This window comes from Impatiens glandulifera, chromosome 8, assembly GCF_907164915.1.
Source record: "Impatiens glandulifera chromosome 8, dImpGla2.1, whole genome shotgun sequence".
In the NCBI taxonomy this organism is placed as follows: Eukaryota; Viridiplantae; Streptophyta; class Magnoliopsida; order Ericales; family Balsaminaceae; genus Impatiens; species Impatiens glandulifera.
The window spans coordinates 9,462,139-9,482,669 of record NC_061869.1 but is presented as its reverse complement, the minus strand read 5'-3'; the positions used below and the strand labels follow the sequence as shown (position 1 = coordinate 9,482,669).

Genomic DNA, 20,531 nt, shown 5'->3' with positions numbered 1-20,531 from the left:
ACATAATCTAATGAATCCTAGTATTACTCTATAAAAAACTTAATATACTAACAATTTCTCGATAATGCAAAAATAAGTGAGTTGTCGATTTAACATGTCCATGATACACTGACAACAACTTACTATAATACAACATTTTTTTATATACATATTATCCGTAGAATTTGACCGTGAATATCCGTGAATATTCATTTTGACTCTCAAAATTCTGGAAGACAAAAATTAATCAATTAATTTGAATGGATCATATATTCTATCATATTATATTATTATTTTATAATTTTATATTTGATTTTATAGTGGATAAATTGAATATTTGTGTGGTTTGAATTAAATTGATATATCCATAAAATAGAATAGTCAATCAAATTTTCAACCTAATTAATTGAAGAAATGAATAATAACCTTATTTTACTAATTTTATTATATAAAAAAATGACCACAAAATAAAAATCTAAATAATATAGGTGTAGATAATAATTATTTTTATCTAACTTATTTCATATACTAATTAATACTGTGGCACGTGTGATAGTTGTAAAAAAAGTCTTAACACGTGTGTGGTGAATAAGGAGAGTGATCGTATGTAGCCAGCTGCACTTTCATGCATGATGACGTGGCGTCTGATAATTTTTATTCTGAATGATCTGACGGTAGAGATTTGAAGGTCGGTGGAGAAACGTGATCCGTTAGATAAGGCACAAAGTCAACATGATGGTCGGTACAAATAAGAAGGGGATGTAGGCATGGAAATACCTAATTATTCAACCAAAATTAACTTCTACAAGTTTCTTAACTAGAAAAATAAAATAAATTTATAATTTAAATTAATTTTAAATAATTAATAAAAAAAAATAAAACATGAGTTCTTCCATTTTACTATTCAGCTAATAGTTTTCATTGTATATATAAAATATAAATTAGATTATGCATAAATTGGAAATTTTTATTTTGATATAGGGTATAAATTATAAGTGTAATTATTATTTTATTTTAAATATATATTTTTTTTAATTTTTCATTTTTAATTAAAGTGATTATAATTTTTTTATTATTGATATTTAAATATATTAGTATTTTTCAATTTAATTTATATTTTTTTAAATATGAGTAAATAATAAGGTAGTCAATTTTTTTTGTTAACTAATAATATTATTTACTATTTTTCTTCCATTTTTATTATTAAAAGAAGTAATATTTTCTTAATTTTTTATATTTTAATTAAATTATATATTATGTAACAAATTTAAATATATTATATAATTTAAAAAATATTTATTACAATTTAAAAACATTATCTAATATATATATATGTGATTTATTAATATAATGTTTTCTAAAATTATAAATTAATAAATAATTTTAAATATATATACTAAAATATAAATATAATAACACATAAAGAATTTATACACTATTATTTTTAATTTATATTTATAATTACATACTAAAAATATATTTAAATTTATTATATAATATATTATTTAATTAAAATATCAAAAAAGTAAAAATTTGGAAAATATATTTTTTTAATAAAAAATAATTAAAGTAACTGCCAAAAGAAATTTGAAAAGTGATATTAATTTATTAATAAAATTGTCTAAGAGATGGAGGTGAAAATTATGATTTAGAAAATAATTTGATTTTCCCTATAACACAATAACACATACATATCTACTAAATAACATTTTTAACTACCATTCCACTAATAACTCTAATTAATCCCCTTTTTGTTGTGTTGTTTTCTTGGCTGAATATTTTGCAAATGCAGCAGAAAGAGCAGATTTAACACTTCCTTCTGCTGGTTTTAGTCTTTCTTCCTTCTTATTTTTGCTTCCTTTTTTTGTTTCTTCGACTTCTCCTTCTTTACGATCCTGACTCACCAAACATGACTCACCAGCACTGCTCCGTGTTGAATCTTCTGCAACAATATTGTGCCTGGGAACGGAATGCTTGAATGGTTCATGGAAAGTATCGTATAATCGTTTTACCTGTCATTCATCAAAACATTCATACTTTATGTTTCTGTCCTCGGGTTATTTGATTATTGAAATAACACTAGATAAAAAAAAAAGGCCCAAGATTGCAGAGTGAATAATATACTGCATCCTTTGAAGTTTAAGAACACAATTATATACCTTACGCTCTCCTATGCCAGGGCAACGAGCTAGATCTTCCATAGATGCATCCATAACATGCGACAAAGACTGAAACTAATATAATTTAAGGACCCAAAAGTGACAAAAACAAGATTCATTAAACTAACCACTTCAATCTCATGTAGACTTACTCCAAATGTAGAACCAAGGGTAACAACATCAGTCTTGTTAACATGTCGGACTCCTGTGAGAGCATGGTTTAGCTGTGTATAAAAGAGAAAGAAAAAAAAAATCAATTTTGGAAAGCGTTTGCAGTTGTTGTGTTACTCAAAAGTCTATCAATGATAGGTAAAAAAGGATACAAACCCGCGATAAGTAATCTGTATCTGTTTGACCTTGAATTAAGTCTGCCGGTTTGTTCTCATACACTTTAATCGTCTCAAGATATCTACCACACTCTTCCAAACTAGGAGCAAATAATAACTTAATGCGGTTGTTCAATCAATGTAACAAATGCTTTTAAAGATATGTTTTTTATTTAAGATATTAATACCTCCAGCCACAGAGAAGTGTACAATCATGAAGTAATGCTGTTTTCGTGACTTCAAGTAATGGTTTAAGTACATCCTCCTAAATTTCAACAAAAAACCAGATAATCGATTGGAGAAGATAATTTTCCGCTAAGAAATATAGAAATTTCTATGGGCAAAAGAAAGCTTACGACATCTACATGACATAAAACAACACGTAGCCTGAAATTCTTCTGCAATTCCCTTATTCGAAAATAGAGATAATCGGGATGAAGCAAATGATAACGAAGACTGCACCAACAAATCATAATTGATCTGAGTTTCGTTTCGTTTCCATAACATGCTCAAGCAGAATTCTAATTGGAAAAAGTAGAAACCTGAGATAAAGGGCACATGCATTTTGACCCAACATATAATCACAAACAACATCATCAGCAAATGCCCACCTTACATTCCTTATGTATTTCAACAAAGGATTTCCCTTCTGGTAAACAGAAATTGAACTAGAATTACTTTGATATCAATAGTTTCACTACTTCTGATGAATGAATGATGTGCAATTTACAAACTGACCTGCCGATTATTAACGAGAATTGCATTTCGATTTTGAACAGATTGTGAGAACGAAGATGAACTCGGTCCAACAGATGAAGAAGACGGAAAATTAGGTTTACCAACATCTCTAAACAACAAAACAAAACGTTAAGTTACGAGATTCAACTAATAATCAACACAAATCTATCAAACCTGGAGTCGGAACCAATGTCAGTCTGCGGGTGGAGAGTGGACGACGGAGGAGGAGGAGGAGTGTAAAATTCAGATTGTTTTATGAAATTGAAGGCTTGAGAAAACGAAGGAGAAGGATTGAAGAGCGAATCAGATTGGGGTCGAGATTGAGAAGTCTGGAAGACCTCTTGATAGGAAGGTATCCTTATGATAAACTCCGATTTGTTCTTCTCATTCTCGCTATTACGTCTGGAATAATCCTCATCTTCGTCCGCCATGAATGAGTTTGAACCCTAGACCTTGTTTGGAATTTGGGTTCTGGTCTGAATCTTATAATTTGCAGGTTTTAGTTTTAGGGTTTGAAGTTTGAACGATGACTTTATTTATCATTGAGTAAGAACAAAATGTTTTATTATTATTAGACATCATTTTAAAGGAAATTTTTTATAAAATGATATCGATAAGAGGCGAAATTGTGAAATGTCCATATTATTGACGTTAATGATATAGTTCGTGACGCGTAGCGTAAAGTGCGTAAATGAATTGTATAACAGGTACATGTTCGTGTGTAAACGAATTGTATAACATATACATATTCGCGTGACGTACATGCCAATATTGACCTACTCAAAATTTCATTTCGTCAAATTTCCCTTTCATTTCGTCAAATTTCCCTATAAAAGTATATTTCTTAATTTACTATGATGAATGTAAAAATATTTCATAAAAATAAGTAATAACAATCATTCAATTAGTACAACTTTTTAATGAAAAATAAGTAATAACAATCATGCAATTAGTACAACTTTTTAATAGGATTTTAGATAAAGAAATCATAAGCTAATAACATATACTATATAGATAGGCACTATTACAATTATAACACTAATGTTCTTTATACATATTTACATGGAATCAACATTATGCAATAAATCTAGACTTGATCTCATGCAAAGTTGTGCAAACATCTTTAATGTTTATTCTCTCGTCCGCCAATTCGGCCGAGCAATTCAAAGCCAACTCCATCAACGATGTAGCACAATCGATCTTATTTTCCACGAGCCCTTTCTCTATCTTTAACAAGTTGGAGTCTATGATCTCGACTATCCCACGAGGGAATGAATCATTCACCCACTTTCTTAAGCTCATCTCCCCCGAGAAAATATCATCGGTTGGCTTCCTCATCGTGAAAACTTCCATTAATACGATTCCAAAACTATAAACATCGCATCGGATAGACACCAATCCATCCAAACCATATTCTACAACAAAAGAACTATTAAAACTAGTGATCAATTGAAAATGATATTATAAGACTCAAGAAAAAAAATAGATCACCTGGCGCAATATATCCAAATGTACCAAGTGTCCTAGTTTGAGCAACACTTTCTTCCATTCCAAGTAGCCTTGAGATTCCAAAATCGCATACGTGTGCCACCATATCTTCATCAAGAAGCACGTTGCTAGGCTTCAAATCGCAGTGAGCCACCGGTACTGAATAACCGCGATGTAGATACTCCAATGCACATGCGACATCTATCATTATGTCTAACCTTTGTAAGAAACTAAGGTAATTTGTGTCATTGTGCAACCAATTCTCGAGGCTTCCATTAGGCATGTACTCAAGAACCAAAGCCTTGAAATCTTGATTGGAACAACTAGTGATAACTTTTGTAAGATTACGATGACGAAGTTGGCTCAATATTTCGCATTCCTTTTCAAAACTCTTGAAACCGCCTTCGGCTTGTAAGTTGAATACCTTGATGGCTACAGTCGTCCCATCTATTAGAGTCCCCTTATACACTGCCCCATAACTCCCAACTCCAAGTAAGTTGGACTCATTAAACAAATTTGTTGCATTGGAGAGTTCATTATAAGTAATTCTCCTATGAGTCACATTGGTGGAAGGCGCATCCTCTTTTGATATTACGTCAATCCTCCTTCCACGACGTATCAAGAAGACAACTATGAAGGTTGTAGCTATGATTAATGAAGTTATCGATACCAAAACATACAAAAGAATACGCGATGTTTTCCTTCTCGACCGATGGGAGCTAATTGGGCATGGTTGGACTTGGAATTGTGGTAATCCACACAATTTTGAATTCGACATGAAAGATTGACCGGTGAAGTTACTAAAAGGACCTCCATTTGGGATTTCTCCGGTTAACTGATTGAACGAGACATTGAAGTAAATGAGTTGAGTAAGCGCTTCCAACGATTTTGGAATTTCGCCAATGAGGTTATTATGAGACAAATCCAAGTATTGTAAGTCTATTAACTCGCCAAGGAACTCGGGAATAGACCCTTGAAAATCATTTTGTGCCAATGAAAGTGTAATCAAGTTTTTCAGGGCTCTCAAGTTGCTTGGGATTTCCCCTGAGAATGAATTACTAGAGAAGTTGAGATTCAACAAATTGCTCAAACTCGACAAACTCGTTGGTATGCTAGAATTCAACTTATTGGAATCCAAAGAAAGTTGCCTTAGAGAGGTAAGTTGTCCAAGACAAGTAGGTATTTGATCCGAGAATTCATTATCACCTAAATCTAATAGACCTAGTTGATCACCTAAGCTACATAATTCTTCCGAAATAGGCCCTTGTAACCTATTACTACGAATACTAAATCGTTGGAGCCTTTTCAATGTGTTTATCGTCTTTGGAATGGATCCTGTAAGATGATTGTTATTAAGACCCAAGTCATGCAAATTGATCAAATTTCCAATTTCATGTGGAATGCTTCCACTAATACCACAATTACTCAACTCCAAACGTGAGAGAGACTTGGAGAGATTCCCAATGGACGGAGGAAGAACACCATTTAGAGGATTTGAAGGTACCCATAACGTCGATAAGTATTTGCAATTGGCCAAGGATGTGATGAAGCTCAATCCCGTCAAATCATTCATCAACAAGTTTAGGACTTGGAGATACCTCAAATTTCCTAAGGTGTTAGGAATTGGACCACTCAATGAATTGTTGGCAAAATCTATGTTATAAAGATTTGAAGCATTGGAAATGGACTCGGGAATTCTTCCACTTAGATTATTCACTCCAATGAAAAGTAACCCAATATTTGGCAAGTTAAGCCCCAAATCTGACGGCAAATTTCCCGAAAGCTTATTAAAAGAAAGTGAAAGAGCTTGTAAACTCGATATGTTGAAAATGGACGAAGGAATGGAACCAGTAAGTTGATTGTCTTGAAAGTTTAATAACTTCAATTTTCTTAACTCACCAACTTCTTTCGGAATTACTCCTGCAATATTAATGTCGAAATTAGAACTCATCCTCAAAGATGCTTGCATGCATCACTAGGTATAAAAAAGGGTTAATAGCCAAGAAATTTAGCAATGTTTTGTTACCTTGTACCAAAAAAGTATTATTAACAAAAAAAAATTACTATAGACATAAAATACTGTCGCTATTGATCTATTTTTCTATTTGTGATGCATTTTGATGATAATGAACTTAAACTAGTTTTACCTGTAAATTTGTTCTGGGATAGATCAATCTGATTGAGAGAAGAACAATTTTGTATCGAGATTGCAATAGATCCCATTAAGTTATTGTTGGAAAGAGAGAGTATTTCAAGAATAGGAAGATGAGAACATAAGTCTCTTGGTAGAACTCCGTTATAACCATTTCCATTCAGGTATAACCATTTTAAAGAAGACATATTAAAGACGAAAGATGGCAAAAGAGTGTTGACATTGGTGTATTGAAAAACCAAAATCTCCAAGTTGACAAGATTAACCAATTCATATGGAACATCACCTGCCACAAACAAATGTTTTCAAGAAAACATAATGGATGCCAATTCAAAATTTTCAATAAAAAATTCAAAAGTGCCTTACCTCGCCAATTATTGCTGCCAAGGTACAGTTCCTTGAGCATAGTTAAGTTCCCTACTTCTATCGGTATAAGCCCTTCAAATTTGTTGTCTCCAAGAGACAAAATCTCGAGTTTCGAACATCCTTGGAAACTTGTAGAAGAGATTTCGCCGGACAACTCATTGGTAGACAAATATAATTGTGTAAGGTTAGGAAGGTTGGAGCACATGTCCACCGGTAGCCCTCCCGATAGCCTATTTGTGGTAAAAGCAATGAGATTTAGCGACGAAATATTAAAAAGTGACGACGGTATCTCCCCAACAAGGAGATTATTCTCCACGTCGAAAACCTTAAGTTTCTTTAAGTTCCCAATCTCACGCGGAATCTTGCCGTCTATGAAATTATACGACATTCTCAACGTCTCCAAGATCGACCCGTTACGAAATAGACCATTTGGAAGGCTGCCAATGTAACTATTATTTCCAACATCCAAATATTGAAGTTGAGGCAAGTCTCCCAACCATGAGGGGACATATCCGGTGAAGTTATTCAAATAGAGGCTAACAAATCTTAGCCGTCGCAAGCGGGAGAGTTCTAATGGAAGGTCCCCGTAAAAGCTGTTGTTTTGAATGTTGAGTCGGATTAGGAACGAAAGATTACCGAGTTGAGGCGGGAGAATACCAAGAAGGGACCTATTGGGAAGGTCCAAAGCTGTGACCCTATTATGACGGGGGCTGCATGTGACGCCGATCCAGTTACAAATCGACGTGTTATCTGTCCAATTCGTCGTTAAAACTCCATTTGGTTCGGGAATTATAGCCGCTTTGAGGGCGATAAGAGCAGATTGATCCGAATCGATCGTCAAACCGAGCGATGACTGAGCTGAGCAAGGTCCAAGAAGTAAACAAAATGAAGAAATTATCAAAATAATTGAAGTGCCTGGGAAAATCATGGCTACAAAGTGTTAAGATCATCATAAGATTTTGATTAGGCATTTATATGAGGTGAATATTTAACCAATAATTTTAATGCCCACTATTTTAGTGCCCACTATTTTAATGCGACTTTGACATATATATATATATTCTTATTTTAAGCAATCATTTCAGTTTTTATTTCTTGTTGACAAATCCGTCAGTTTCCCATTACAATAAACAAATTTAAGAGCATTGTTATTTGTTAATTAGTCAAATTATTTGTTTAATTTCTTCACTTGCTTTCACATTTTGGGTTGATTTGGTCATTTTTTTTATTATTAAAAATAAAACGAGATCTTTTGTTCTAAATATATCTTTTGTATCTATTCTATGCTCAATAATAAATATATATGAATAAATAAATATAACAGAAACATATCAAATAAAGGTCAAGGAAATGATTGAATTCCCAACTAAGAGAAGAACATAAAGAAATACTAAAAAAAAAAACAATTTATTATCAAACAAGTCTAAATATATTCTAATTTTTTAAAAACAATAATAAGTATATTAGTTTAGAACGACGTTTTCTGAAATTCGATCATAATAGTTAGTATAGTTTGTCTGGAACTTAATCGTTTTCTCGAGAATTTACGAGCTCGATACCTTATTGAATACCATTTTTTTTTCATGGCATGCTTTGACGTTACGTTTAAACATATGAACATTAGAAAAATAATAATAACGATTCTTTGTGGAGGAAAGATGGTCAATCATCTCCTGTGAGTCTCGAAAGATATCATTTTTGAAAACCAACTTTTAAAAAACGAGCTCTTAGAGAAAACATTTGTTGTGAGATAATTCCGAGAGATGATGTCAAGGGAACTTTTAGCAAGGTAAATCAATCCTCTCAACCTATAACTCTTATAATGTAACTATTCTTCATGCACTTGTCTCCAACCAAAGAAAAATAATTTTGGCGGGATTTTCTTGCTCAATAACTTTCTCCATCAACTAATCGATGTTCATCGTGATCAGTGAAAGTTAAATAACAAAGTTGCATACTATAATAATTGTTATTCATTCATCTAAGAATGTCTCAAACCTTCATATTGACCAAATTTTTACCCAATACGACACAAGTGAGTGGCGAGTAATTTACAATGGTAGAGAACCTTCTTTCTTATCTTATAATCCAACATTTTTTCAACCTTAACTTTCTTACAAATAAAAATATATGCTAAATTGGGAAATTCTTAAGCAACACTAGTTTCCCACGCCATTATCCTCTTAAAATCTTGTCAATGAACAATCCCTCACCATAGACTAGGAATAAAAACAAAATTCTTCCAAAAAAAACATAAATGATGCCCTATACTAATTCACAACCAATGAAACGGCTAGGCTAGATCTTTAGTTGGTCATGTACTTACATTTAATGAGGCGCATATATAATCATTGTTAACGAAATACTTGAAATAATTGTGACAACATTTAGACATGAAAACTATAATGAAATGTATCAAATTTTCCGTCAAACTAGATGAGTGAAGAATGACTCTAGAAGAACCCTAGAACTAGTTATTAACAAAAGCCAATATCCATTTTAATTAATGATTTACTCTTTCAAATAAAAAAAAAATCTTTCATTTTAGTAATAGAAATCACATAACCCCTTTATGGCTAAGCCTAGCATAAAGATTTCTATCATATATTATATTAGAGAAAAAAATATTAAACTTATGAATTAGTGAAACAATTTTTTCCTTACAAAATAAAACAATTTAATAGAACATTATTAAGAACTATTAAAGTCATTATATAAGACCTGGTAGTTTTTTTTTTTGTCATCTATTTGTTTATTAATTTTATACATTAAAATATTTTAAGATTCAACTAAAAATATTAATTAATATTTCCACTTATTGACCTACTACTGCTGGCCCGGCCGGCAGTAAGATTTATTTGAAAAATTTATGACTATTTTTTTATTTATTTCTCCAATATTTAAATTTATTTTATAAACCTGAAACATGTGAATAAGAATTGATTACGTGCCCGGACAGCTCAGGAAAGCTGGTTGAATTAAATGAAACAGAATAAACAAATTTAATAATAATAATAATAATATATAGTTGCTTTCATTTTATTAAATATTTAATAAAATGTTCATGCATTTAAAAATAGTAAGACTGGAACCAGATGGGCTAAATAAAAATAATTGTTCTTCGGTGAAAATTATTTGAATTATGTAAATAATTCATCGTTTTCACTAAATTTTTTAATCAATCAAATTAATCAATTTATCAACTAATCTAAAATATTATCTATTTATTTTTTAATAATATTTTTCATTAAATATTAATACAATTTTATTAATAACCACATACAAAACAAAATTATTTAAATAAAATAATTCAAATCCAAACAAAACACTTATTTAAAAAAGAAATCACAAAATAAGTCACTATCTGCAACATTATCTGTACTAATCAACAACGAAAACAACCAAACTTTATTTTCAAAATATCCATTCAATTTTAGAAGGATTTACAATGTTCGTGACAACAGTCTTTGTGTTCATGTCACTTAGCGGTATTTAAATTTGTTCATGGGATTACAAAAACATTCTAAGAATAACTCTCTTTATACTATTCATCGACTATAATCATGTTATGATTGTAGTTTTTAAAATACAGTAAGGGTGTGTTTGATAGCCCTGGAATTGGCATTGGAATTGGAATTGGAGGGTCCAATTCCAATTCTTATGTTTGTTGGACACTTTAATATTAAGAATTGGAATTGGAATTAGAATTCCAATGGAATTCAATATAGTGTAATTTGATAGTTCTCAATTCCTATCTTTTTAGGTCGGAATTGTAATTCCAAATTAACACGTTTTTCATGTTTTTGACATGTTTAACACGTTTTTCACACATTAAACACGTTTTTAACACGTTTAACATATTTTCATATTTTGACACGTTTAACACGTTTTTGGCACGTTTAATACGTTTTTGGCACGTTTAACACGTTTTTGACACATTTAACACGTTTTTCACGTTCTTGACACGTCTAACACGTTTTTGACATGTTTAACATGATTTTCACGTTTTTAACACGTTTAACACGTTTTTGGCACGTTTAACACGTTTTTGTCACGTTTAACACGTTTTGACACAGTTAACACGTTTTTCACGTCCTTGACATGTTTAACACGTTTTTGACACATTTAACACGTTTTTCACGTCTTTGACACATTTAACACGTTTTTGACACGTTTAACATGATTTTCACGTTTTTAACACGTTTAACACGTTTTTGACACGTTTGACACGTTTTTTATGTTTTGGCACATTTTGCACGTTTTGGCACGTTTAACAAGTTTTTCACATATTAAACACGTTTTTGACGCGTTTAACACGTTTTCACGTTTTTGACACATGTAACACGTTTTTTTACGTTTTTGACATGTTTAACGCGTTTTCACGTTTTTGACACATTTAACACGTTTTTTTTACGTTTTTGACACGTTTACCACAATTTTGACACGTTTTACACGTTTTTCACGTTTTGGCACGTTTAACAAGTTTTTCACATATTTAACACGTTTTTGACACGTTTAACACGTTTTTGACACGTTTAACACATTTTTTTACGTTTTTGACACGTTTACCACATTTTTGACACGTTTTGGCACGTTTAACAAGTTTTTTACATGTTTAACACGTTTTTGACACGTTTAACACGTTTTCACGTTTTTGACACATTTAACACATTTTTTACGTTTTTGACACGTTTAACATGTTTTCACGTTTTAAACACATTTAACACTTTTTTTACGTTTTTGACACGTTTACCACATTTTTGACACGTTTAACACGTTTTTCACGTTTTGGCATGTTTAACACATTTTTCACATATTTGGAATGTTTAACACGTTTTCATGTTTTTAACACGTTTAAAACGTTTTTAACACGTTGACACGTTTCACATGTTTTTTTACATTTTTGACACGTTTGACACATTTTTAACACATTTAACACGTTTAACACGTTTTAACACGTGAAAAATGTGAAAAACGTGAAAAACGTGTTAAAACGTGTTAAATGTGTTAAAACGTGAAAAACGTGTGAAAACTTGTGAAAAACGTGTGAATAACGAGTGAAAACGTGTTAAAACGTGTAGAAAACGTGAAAACATTTGAAAACGTGGAAAACGTGTGAAAAACGTGAAAAACATGTAAAACGTGTTAAAACGTGTGAATAATGTGTGAAAAACGTGAAAAACGTGTGAAAAACGTGAAAACGTATTAAAACGTGTAAAAAACGTGAAAACGTGTAAAAACGTGTGAAAACGTGAAAAACATGTGAAAAACGTTTAAAAAACGTGAAAAACGTGTTAAAACGTGTGAAAACGTGAAAAACATGTGAAAATGTGTGAAAAACGTGAAAAACGTGTGAAAAACGTGAAAAACGTGTGAAAAACGTGAAAAACGTGTGAAAAAACGTGTTAAAACGTTTGAAAACGTGTTAAAACGTGTGAAAAACGTGAAAAACATGAAAAACGTGAAAAACGTGTAAAACGTGAAAAACGTGTAAAACGTGAAAAACGTGTTAAAACGTGTGAAAAACGTGAAAACGTGAAAAATGTGTGAATAATGTGTGAAAACGTGTGAAAAACGTGAAAAACGTGTTGTAATGTGTGAAAAACGTGAAAACGTATTAAAACGTGTAAAAAACGTGAAAACGTGAAAACGTGTGAAAACGTGTAAAAACGTGTAAAAAACGTGTGAAAACGTGAAAAACGTGAAAAATATGTGAAAAACGTGAAAAACGTTTGAAAAACGTGAAAAACGTGTGAAAACGTGAAAAATGTGTGAAGAATATGAAAAACGTGTTAAAACGTGTGAAAAACGTGAAAAACGTGTGAAAATGTGAAAAAATGTCAAAAACGTATTAAACGTGCCAAAACGTCAAAACATATTTTAAAAGTTAACATTTTTAACCGATATTTTATTTTACAAACATTGGAATTAGAATTGAATTACAATTCTATCATTTTCCCAAACATAGGAATTGGAATTGAATTACAATTCTATCATTTTACCAAACATAGGAATTGAATTGTAATTCAATGTCAATTCTCATGGAATTGGAATTAGAATTCCAATGCCAATTCCAATTCCAATTCCCCATCATCAAACACACCCTAATAAAGCGCAAAAACTTATATCTATAATATTATGAGTTCGAATATTTATGAAGTTTAATATTTTTACTCAGAATATTCAATTTGGGCCTTTTTGTGTTCATTGCAGACAAATTTTTTTTTGTCACAAAAAAGAAACTAAAAAAATGTTAATTGACATATTTCTTCACCCACTTTCATTTCAATATTTTCTAGTGTTTGTTACATCTGCTCTTAAAAGAGTTTTTGCTTCTTTTTCAAACATTTGACATTTTGTGATTATTTAGAGTTACTTTTGGGTTTAGGATAGTATGTCTAACATTTTTTTTCTAATGTTGTCTCGGAATGAGAAGAATATATTAGGAAAGGGGCTCATATCATCTGTCCCAAGTTTTATTCCAAAATCATCGTTTTAATTAATTTTTAATTTAACTTTAATTTTTACTTTACCTTTTACTTTTTCTTTTCATTTTATTTCTGTCTCTCACTTCTTGATTTATCAGTCCATCAGTCTCGATTAACATCTTTTGTTCTTGATCTATCAGCCCGATTATCATCTCTTATTCTTGATCTATTAGCCCCAACAGAGATATCAAAAGACCACGATTCAATCTTCAAAATTGATTACGGCTTTGTTAGAGATAAGGCTTTGTTAGAGATTTTGAAGATTGGATCTTGGTCTTTTGATATCTCTTGTTGAGGCTAATAGATCAAGAACAAGAGATGCTAATCGGGACTGATGGACTGATAAATCAAGAATAAAGTTAAAAGAAACAGAGTTAAAACTTTCACGTTAATTAAAATATTGTCGTTTTGGGATTTTGAAACAGATTGAAACAAAACTTGGGACAGATGATCTGAGCCCTTAAGAAAGATCCTTACTATCAACAACAAATAAACCAATATTCATCGTCTCAAAAACCTCATAAATTTGAAGTAACTTTGTAAGGTACAAGAGGACTTAGAATCCGTTTGAACATAGTTAAGAGACCCTTATCAAGATTGATAAAAGAAATCAAGGGTGCAAATATGGGAGGTTGAAAGGAAGGCCTACAAATTACTCAACAGGTTAACTACGCCCGAATAAGTAGTCAGGCCAAATCAGCTAGGGACATCGACATTTGTATCGATCTTGATGACAACGAGTCTTAATATTTATTGTATTAACTTTTGTATTGTTGATTGATAATTTGGTTTGCTTGGATGGTAAAAAGTTTCTTTAACATGTTATAAATTGGTTTTTATTTAGGTTTTATCATTTTTTTTGCACTCTTCAACAAAAGTGTTGTTTAATGAAATTGTTTTATCCGTAAAAAAAAAAAAAAACAATCTTCTAAACTTTTGTAAATTTTGTTTATATATATGTGTGTGTTTGATGTTGGGTGGTGGTTCTATTTTTTCCACATATTGTTGGTATTTATGTTTTAGATTTAGATTTTGTTTATATAATTGTTTACATCCTTATTATTTTATTTTTGTATTACAAATTAAGATCTCTTAATTTTAATTTTATTTATAGATTTTGTAGGTTCTAAGTAATTTTTTAGACTGGTTTTTGTTTGATGCTACGGGATTATATCATTATATAGTTATGGTTTTTGTTTAATGTTACGGGATTATATGGTTATGACCATAACTTTAACACAATTCATTCTTAGTGAAAATCAAACTATATTTGATTCATACTTAAATATGTTAGTTTTATTTTTAAATAAAATAAATCCGAACAATAACTTAAAAATAATATCCAATTTTGTTTTCCTGTAATGTATAGGTCATTTATAAATTTAATATTTTTTATTTATCAAAAAAAATCTAAAAGTATAATAAAAAAATATTTTTTTATTATTTTTCACGTTAAAATATTTTATCTAATTTAATAATGATCATTTGATCTAATATTTTTTTTACAATTTTAGGTACAAGTACCTTTTTTTTTTTTTGTTGAAGGTGATTGAGCTTTTCTTAAGAGTATAACATTAGTTACTTCAGCGCCAGGTACTCGAACATTAGGTAGATACATTTTCTCTACCCTTTTTATCTTGAAAAAATAGGGTCACGCTCTTAAACTAATAACCATCTTTCGGCTAACCTAGCCTCCGAGGGACCAACAAGGGTAGTAAATGAATATTCACATGTTGTCCATCAATTATGCCTTTAGGTCTGATCTTAGGCCTCAACTCACCTTCTATAGACGAACATTGCGGAGGACCCCTTAGGTTTTCGGGGCATTGAATTCTCACCAATGTTTGCGTTACTTAAGTCAACATTTTCGCTTTCATTTAATTTACCACTGATCGTGAGAGTGTTTCCTACTAAGGCGGAACACTCTCCTACCAATATATTTTTACATCTACAGCGTCAGGAGATCGCTTAACTCGTTCATCTTAGGTGTAAGAGCAAATCAATCTATAGGCCATTTAATAATATAAACAAATCACTTCTAAATTTTTTTTTTCTATATTTTTTCAATTTGTAAAATGTCAATATACAGTCACAAAATATTAATTTTTAAATATAATAATATTAAAAAATAAATAAGATTTGTAAAATAAAAAATTTTGGACTAATGGCAAATGGGGACCATCTCTGTGATTGCCCAATCTCGAGGCAATTTTCCCTCGCTTCCAATTTGTCTCGTTCTCATTAAAAAAATATAAACACTTACTACTGCTATCATCAAATTGCGCCGATTCTACATTTTTTTTCAGATTTTCCATGCTTTCTCTCGAGCTTCCCAAGACCCTGTAACTCTCATTCTACAGCCAAACCCATAAATGGCGACCGCATTCTTCTCACTCAATCGCCTCAAAATGGACCGTATGAACTGGGTTTTTCTCCTTCTCTCGTGTTATGCTGTTGCTGCTCGAGCTTCTGACTATCTCCTCTCACCTAAAGGGGTTAACTTTGAAGGTAAATGTTCAAATTGCAACTTCATTTTCATTTTTGGGCTCATTTCTCACTGTAATATGGGTATGTCAGTGGCTGCATTAATGTCGATAAAGAGCAAACTAATGTACGAGAATCATGTTCTTGATGGTTGGGACATAAATTCGGTTGATCCTTGTACATGGAACATGATTGGTTGTTCTCCTGAAGGGTTTGTGATATCTCTGTAAGTTAGTTAGACTTGTATGAATGTGTCTTCTTTTAGTTGAATTGGGAAGCTGCTGTTCTTTACTTACTCAAGTTCATTTGCAGTGAAATGGCAAGTGCAGGATTGTACGGGATACTCTCTCCAAGTATTGAGAATTTGACTCATCTTGAGACAATGTCAGTTACATTCAATTTGCTTTTGTTTTTAATCTTTTGAACTATTCTGATTGTTACTTTTGCGACGAAACAGGCTATTCCAGAACAACAAATTATCTGGTTCAATCCCATCAGAAATCGGGAAGCTCTCAGAGCTTCAAACTCTAGATCTTTCGGGTAATCAATTCGAAGGTCACATTCCAAGTTCTTTGGGTTTCTTAACTCATCTCAGTTACTTGTGAGTCTAACTTGATAACTGAATTCTCATTTGTTTACTTCTGCATTTTCATACCATTGCCTTCATTTTAGAACTCGACCTTTTACTTTCACATTTCAGACGGCTCAGTAGAAACAAACTGAATGGACAAATTCCCGAACCTGTTGCAAATCTCACTGCTCTATTGTTCTTGTATGTTTTATGTTCTATGTTTCTGGTACTTTAGTTTGATCTTGTTTAAGCCATGAAGAGATTATAAGCATCAGTTTCCAATATTATGTTTTAACAGAGATCTTTCGTATAATAACCTCAGTGGTCCTACTCCCAAAATTCTAGCTAAAGGCTACAGGTACTGTTTTCGTGTCGATTAAGATCCCATTTTGAAACATTAGTTTCCATTTTCATCTGTTTCCTGACAATTCTTCATCTGGTTGTAGTATTACAGGAAACAGCTACCTTTGTTCTTCCCTGTCGTCTCAAATTTGCAACGATGTCCCAAAACCTGATGTTAATGGTAAGATTTGTAGAAAACTTAAAGAGATGTTTTATTATTACATAATAGAGATTGTCTATTTATAGGATACAATGTCTCTAATGTAAAGTAATGTTATTATCCTAATCAAATATTATTATTCTCAATCATATTTATATTGTATTATGAAATATTACTTTTTTAAATAGTATTATGAGATAGTATTATAATCTCAAAATATAATATACTATATCAATATAGTTTGAATAGTTCTTTATAAGGGCTGAAGATTGAAACTTTGAATCTTTATTTTGTAACCAATATTATAAATACTCAAACAAAGAACAATTTTTTTTTTTGAAACCAGAGTTTTTTCTCTGTAGGAAGCTAATTAGTGGGAGTAGAATCAACCAACTTTATAATAAATTGACCAATTTTAGATTGTAAACAATAAAGTGAATGTTGGTTTATGTACTCGTAACGTAATCCTTAAATTGCAGAGACGAGTTCATATACAAAAACCAATTATCACCATGAACGGGTAATTTCAGTTGCAGTTGGTGTAAGTTGCACGTTTATTGCTTCTATGATGGTTCTCGTTTGTTGGGTGCATTGGTACAGATCTCGTCTTCTTTTAGCCTCCTATGGTATTCTCTCGCAACGATTTCTTTTCAATTTTCATGTTTTTTAATGGAGAGTTTCTCTTATAATAATCCAAACATGCAGTGCAGCAAGATTATGATTTTGACATCGGCCATCTAAGGAGATTTACTTTCCGTGAACTGCAAACTTCAACTAGCAGTTTTAGCCCGAAGAACATCATAGGACAGGGCGGATATGGAGTTGTTTACAAAGGTTGTCTTCCAAATGGGAATTCGATTGCAGTTAAAAGATTGAAGGATCCGAATTTCACAGGGGAAAGGCAGTTTCAAACTGAAGTTGAAATGATTGGTTTGGCTTTGCATCGGAATCTTCTACAGCTATATGGTTTTTGTATGTCTTCTAATGAGAGGTTGCTTGTTTATCCTTATATGCCTAATGGGAGTGTTGCAGATCGATTAAGAGGTAAGAGTTTTTTTATTTTTTGTTTTCATCTTGTGATTAAACAAAAAGAAATTTGCTCTTTATATTTTCAACAGACACTCGCCAGGAAACTCCATCATTGGATTGGAGCAAACGAATGCATATCGCCATCGGAGCTGCTCGTGGACTTGTATACTTGCATGAACAATGCAATCCGAAAATAATCCACAGGGATGTAAAAGCTGCAAATATTTTGCTTGATGAAAGTTTTGAAGCGGTTGTTGGGGATTTTGGCCTTGCTAAGCTATTGGATTGTCGCGATTCTCATGTCACAACTGCTGTTCGGGGAACTGTTGGACATATTGCCCCTGAGTATCTCTCAACTGGACAGTCTTCTGAGAAAACCGATGTTTTTGGATTTGGCATACTTTTGTTAGAACTCATCACAGGTCAGAAGGCTTTGGATGCTGGAAATGGTCAGGTTCAAAAGGGAATGATCCTTGATTGGGTAATTTTATTTTACTTTTTTCCAGAATTCATGTTGTCTTAAAAATTAAGTGGGAATGGAGCTTTGGTCACCTTCAGTTATTTGAATGATATGATTGACAATGAGAGTCGATTATTTGAAATTAAATCCATACATCATTTTTCTTTTGCAGGTGAGGACCTTGTTTGAGGAGAAAAGACTAGAAGTGATTGTCGATAGGGATCTAAGAGGATGTTTCAGCACGGAAGAGCTTGAAAAAACAGTACAAGTTGCTCTTCTTTGCACCAAATCAAGTCCCAATCTCCGTCCAAAGATGTCTGAAGTCCTTAGAATACTATTGAGCACAGTTGGGCAACAATCAGAACATATGGATGAACCACAAAACACAAGTGACAACACTGAGGTGCGAAATTTCAGTTTCTCGAGAAACTATAGTGGTGATGGCAATGGCGAGTCTTCCTTCGTCATTGAACCGATAGAACTTTCTGGACCCAGGTGAATCAGCGCATTCAATACACAAAAATATTGCCCCTAGTTTGAATATGTTGTTGATAATGAGATTATAATGTCCCCATTGTTGAAGGCTGGCAAAGGAAGAAATGGATATAGTTTTTTGTAAGAACATATACAACACATTATTTTTTCTTAACATTATAAATATTATTACTATATCCTTTTTTAAATTTGTTTATATTTATAATAGTAAAGATAAACTAGGGTAAAAGAAAGGCATATTTGAGGCAAAACTATTTGATTGTGGCTGCAACAGTATGAGCCCATTTCTTGAGATTACTCTTCATCCCAATTTCATTAGTGAAACCAGGCATCCTCCATTGAAGTAACAAATTTTCACTTTTCCTTCTTTCAAGATCCTCCCATGCTTCAGAAAGGTAAGGCCTTTGAACTCCATCTTCTTCATCCTTCTTCTCCATTCTCTGCAACCCTGGTATTATCTCAACCAACTTTGAATTCCTATCTTCTTCAGAGAAAACAAACCCTAAGTCCATAAACCCTTTAACCTCCTCAAATTCAAGCTCAGACAAGCTCTTTGACGTCCGAATCTTCTTCAAACTATTAATTCTGGGGTTTTTCACCTTTTCATGTTCTACCTCTGTAATCTCTCTTTGAGATGAGAATAGGACTGAATCAGGAGAGACAGAGTGGTTGTTCATCATGGGAGCTGAAAGATATGATCTTGGTTTGTTTTGATGAATTTTGATTTGTGGGTTATCTTCAGATGCTGATGATCTTTGTGGGTTTGATTCTGTTTTTATAGATGAAAACCAAATAGAATCGAAAAGTGAGATGATTTCTTCTGCCTCCTCCATTAATGGCGGTCGAGTTTGCTTTCTTTTGCGCGCGGATAACTATAAAACAAATATTTATACAAAATCCAAGATGATGGTTATCTTTATAATTTATTATTATTATTTTATATAAGATAAATAAGAAAAAGGGGAATAATATTAGAAAAGAAAGTTGAAATGTATCATTTTACAACTAGATTAAAATATAAATATTATTTCTCATATTAATTTTTTAATTCTCTTACAAAAAAATGACATCGTTTTTCAACTTTCTTTTGTTAATATTATTCTCATCATATTGTACGTTTAATTATTATTAATGGAATTCAACACGATTTAAATTAATTTTTTTGGTCATACCAATTTTATACATAATATAGATGAAAGAGAAATATTAGACTAAATAGGGGTTTTGACTAGTGAGTATAAGTTAGGCAAGGAATAATTCTTTGGGTTAATCTTATTCAAATTCTACTAATTAA

The 20,531-nt window shown here is 31.7% G+C and overlaps 3 protein-coding genes across 3 annotated transcripts; 1 reads left to right on the top strand and 2 right to left on the bottom strand.

The window, feature by feature from the left end:
- Positions 1-1,611: 1,611 nt before the first annotated feature.
- Positions 1,612-3,711, bottom strand: LOC124911241 (DNA excision repair protein ERCC-1). Its single transcript, XM_047451696.1, has 9 exons — positions 3,377-3,711; positions 3,203-3,311; positions 3,007-3,113; positions 2,821-2,920; positions 2,653-2,729; positions 2,466-2,565; positions 2,291-2,362; positions 2,139-2,207; positions 1,612-1,991 (listed from the first exon to the last, which is right to left on the bottom strand). Exons 1-9 carry the CDS (start codon positions 3,631-3,633, stop codon positions 1,719-1,721), a joined length of 1,164 nt encoding a protein of 387 aa, XP_047307652.1. The 5' UTR covers positions 3,634-3,711; the 3' UTR covers positions 1,612-1,718.
- A 480-nt stretch (positions 3,712-4,191) lies between these two features.
- On the bottom strand, positions 4,192-8,136 carry LOC124912916 (probable LRR receptor-like serine/threonine-protein kinase At3g47570). The gene is made up of 4 exons (XM_047453552.1): positions 7,209-8,136; positions 6,829-7,128; positions 4,694-6,610; positions 4,192-4,617 (listed from the first exon to the last, which is right to left on the bottom strand). The coding sequence occupies exons 1-4, from the start codon at positions 8,134-8,136 to the stop codon at positions 4,277-4,279; spliced, it is 3,486 nt and encodes a 1,161-aa protein (XP_047309508.1). The 3' UTR covers positions 4,192-4,276.
- Positions 8,137-15,856: 7,720 nt separating this feature from the next.
- LOC124911537 (probable LRR receptor-like serine/threonine-protein kinase At5g45780) lies at positions 15,857-19,364 on the top strand. Its single transcript, XM_047452037.1, has 11 exons — positions 15,857-16,204; positions 16,274-16,406; positions 16,493-16,564; positions 16,638-16,781; positions 16,881-16,952; positions 17,050-17,109; positions 17,198-17,274; positions 17,733-17,879; positions 17,959-18,297; positions 18,372-18,763; positions 18,915-19,364. Exons 1-11 carry the CDS (start codon positions 16,069-16,071, stop codon positions 19,239-19,241), a joined length of 1,899 nt encoding a protein of 632 aa, XP_047307993.1. The 5' UTR covers positions 15,857-16,068; the 3' UTR covers positions 19,242-19,364.
- Positions 19,365-20,531: the final 1,167 nt, after the last annotated feature.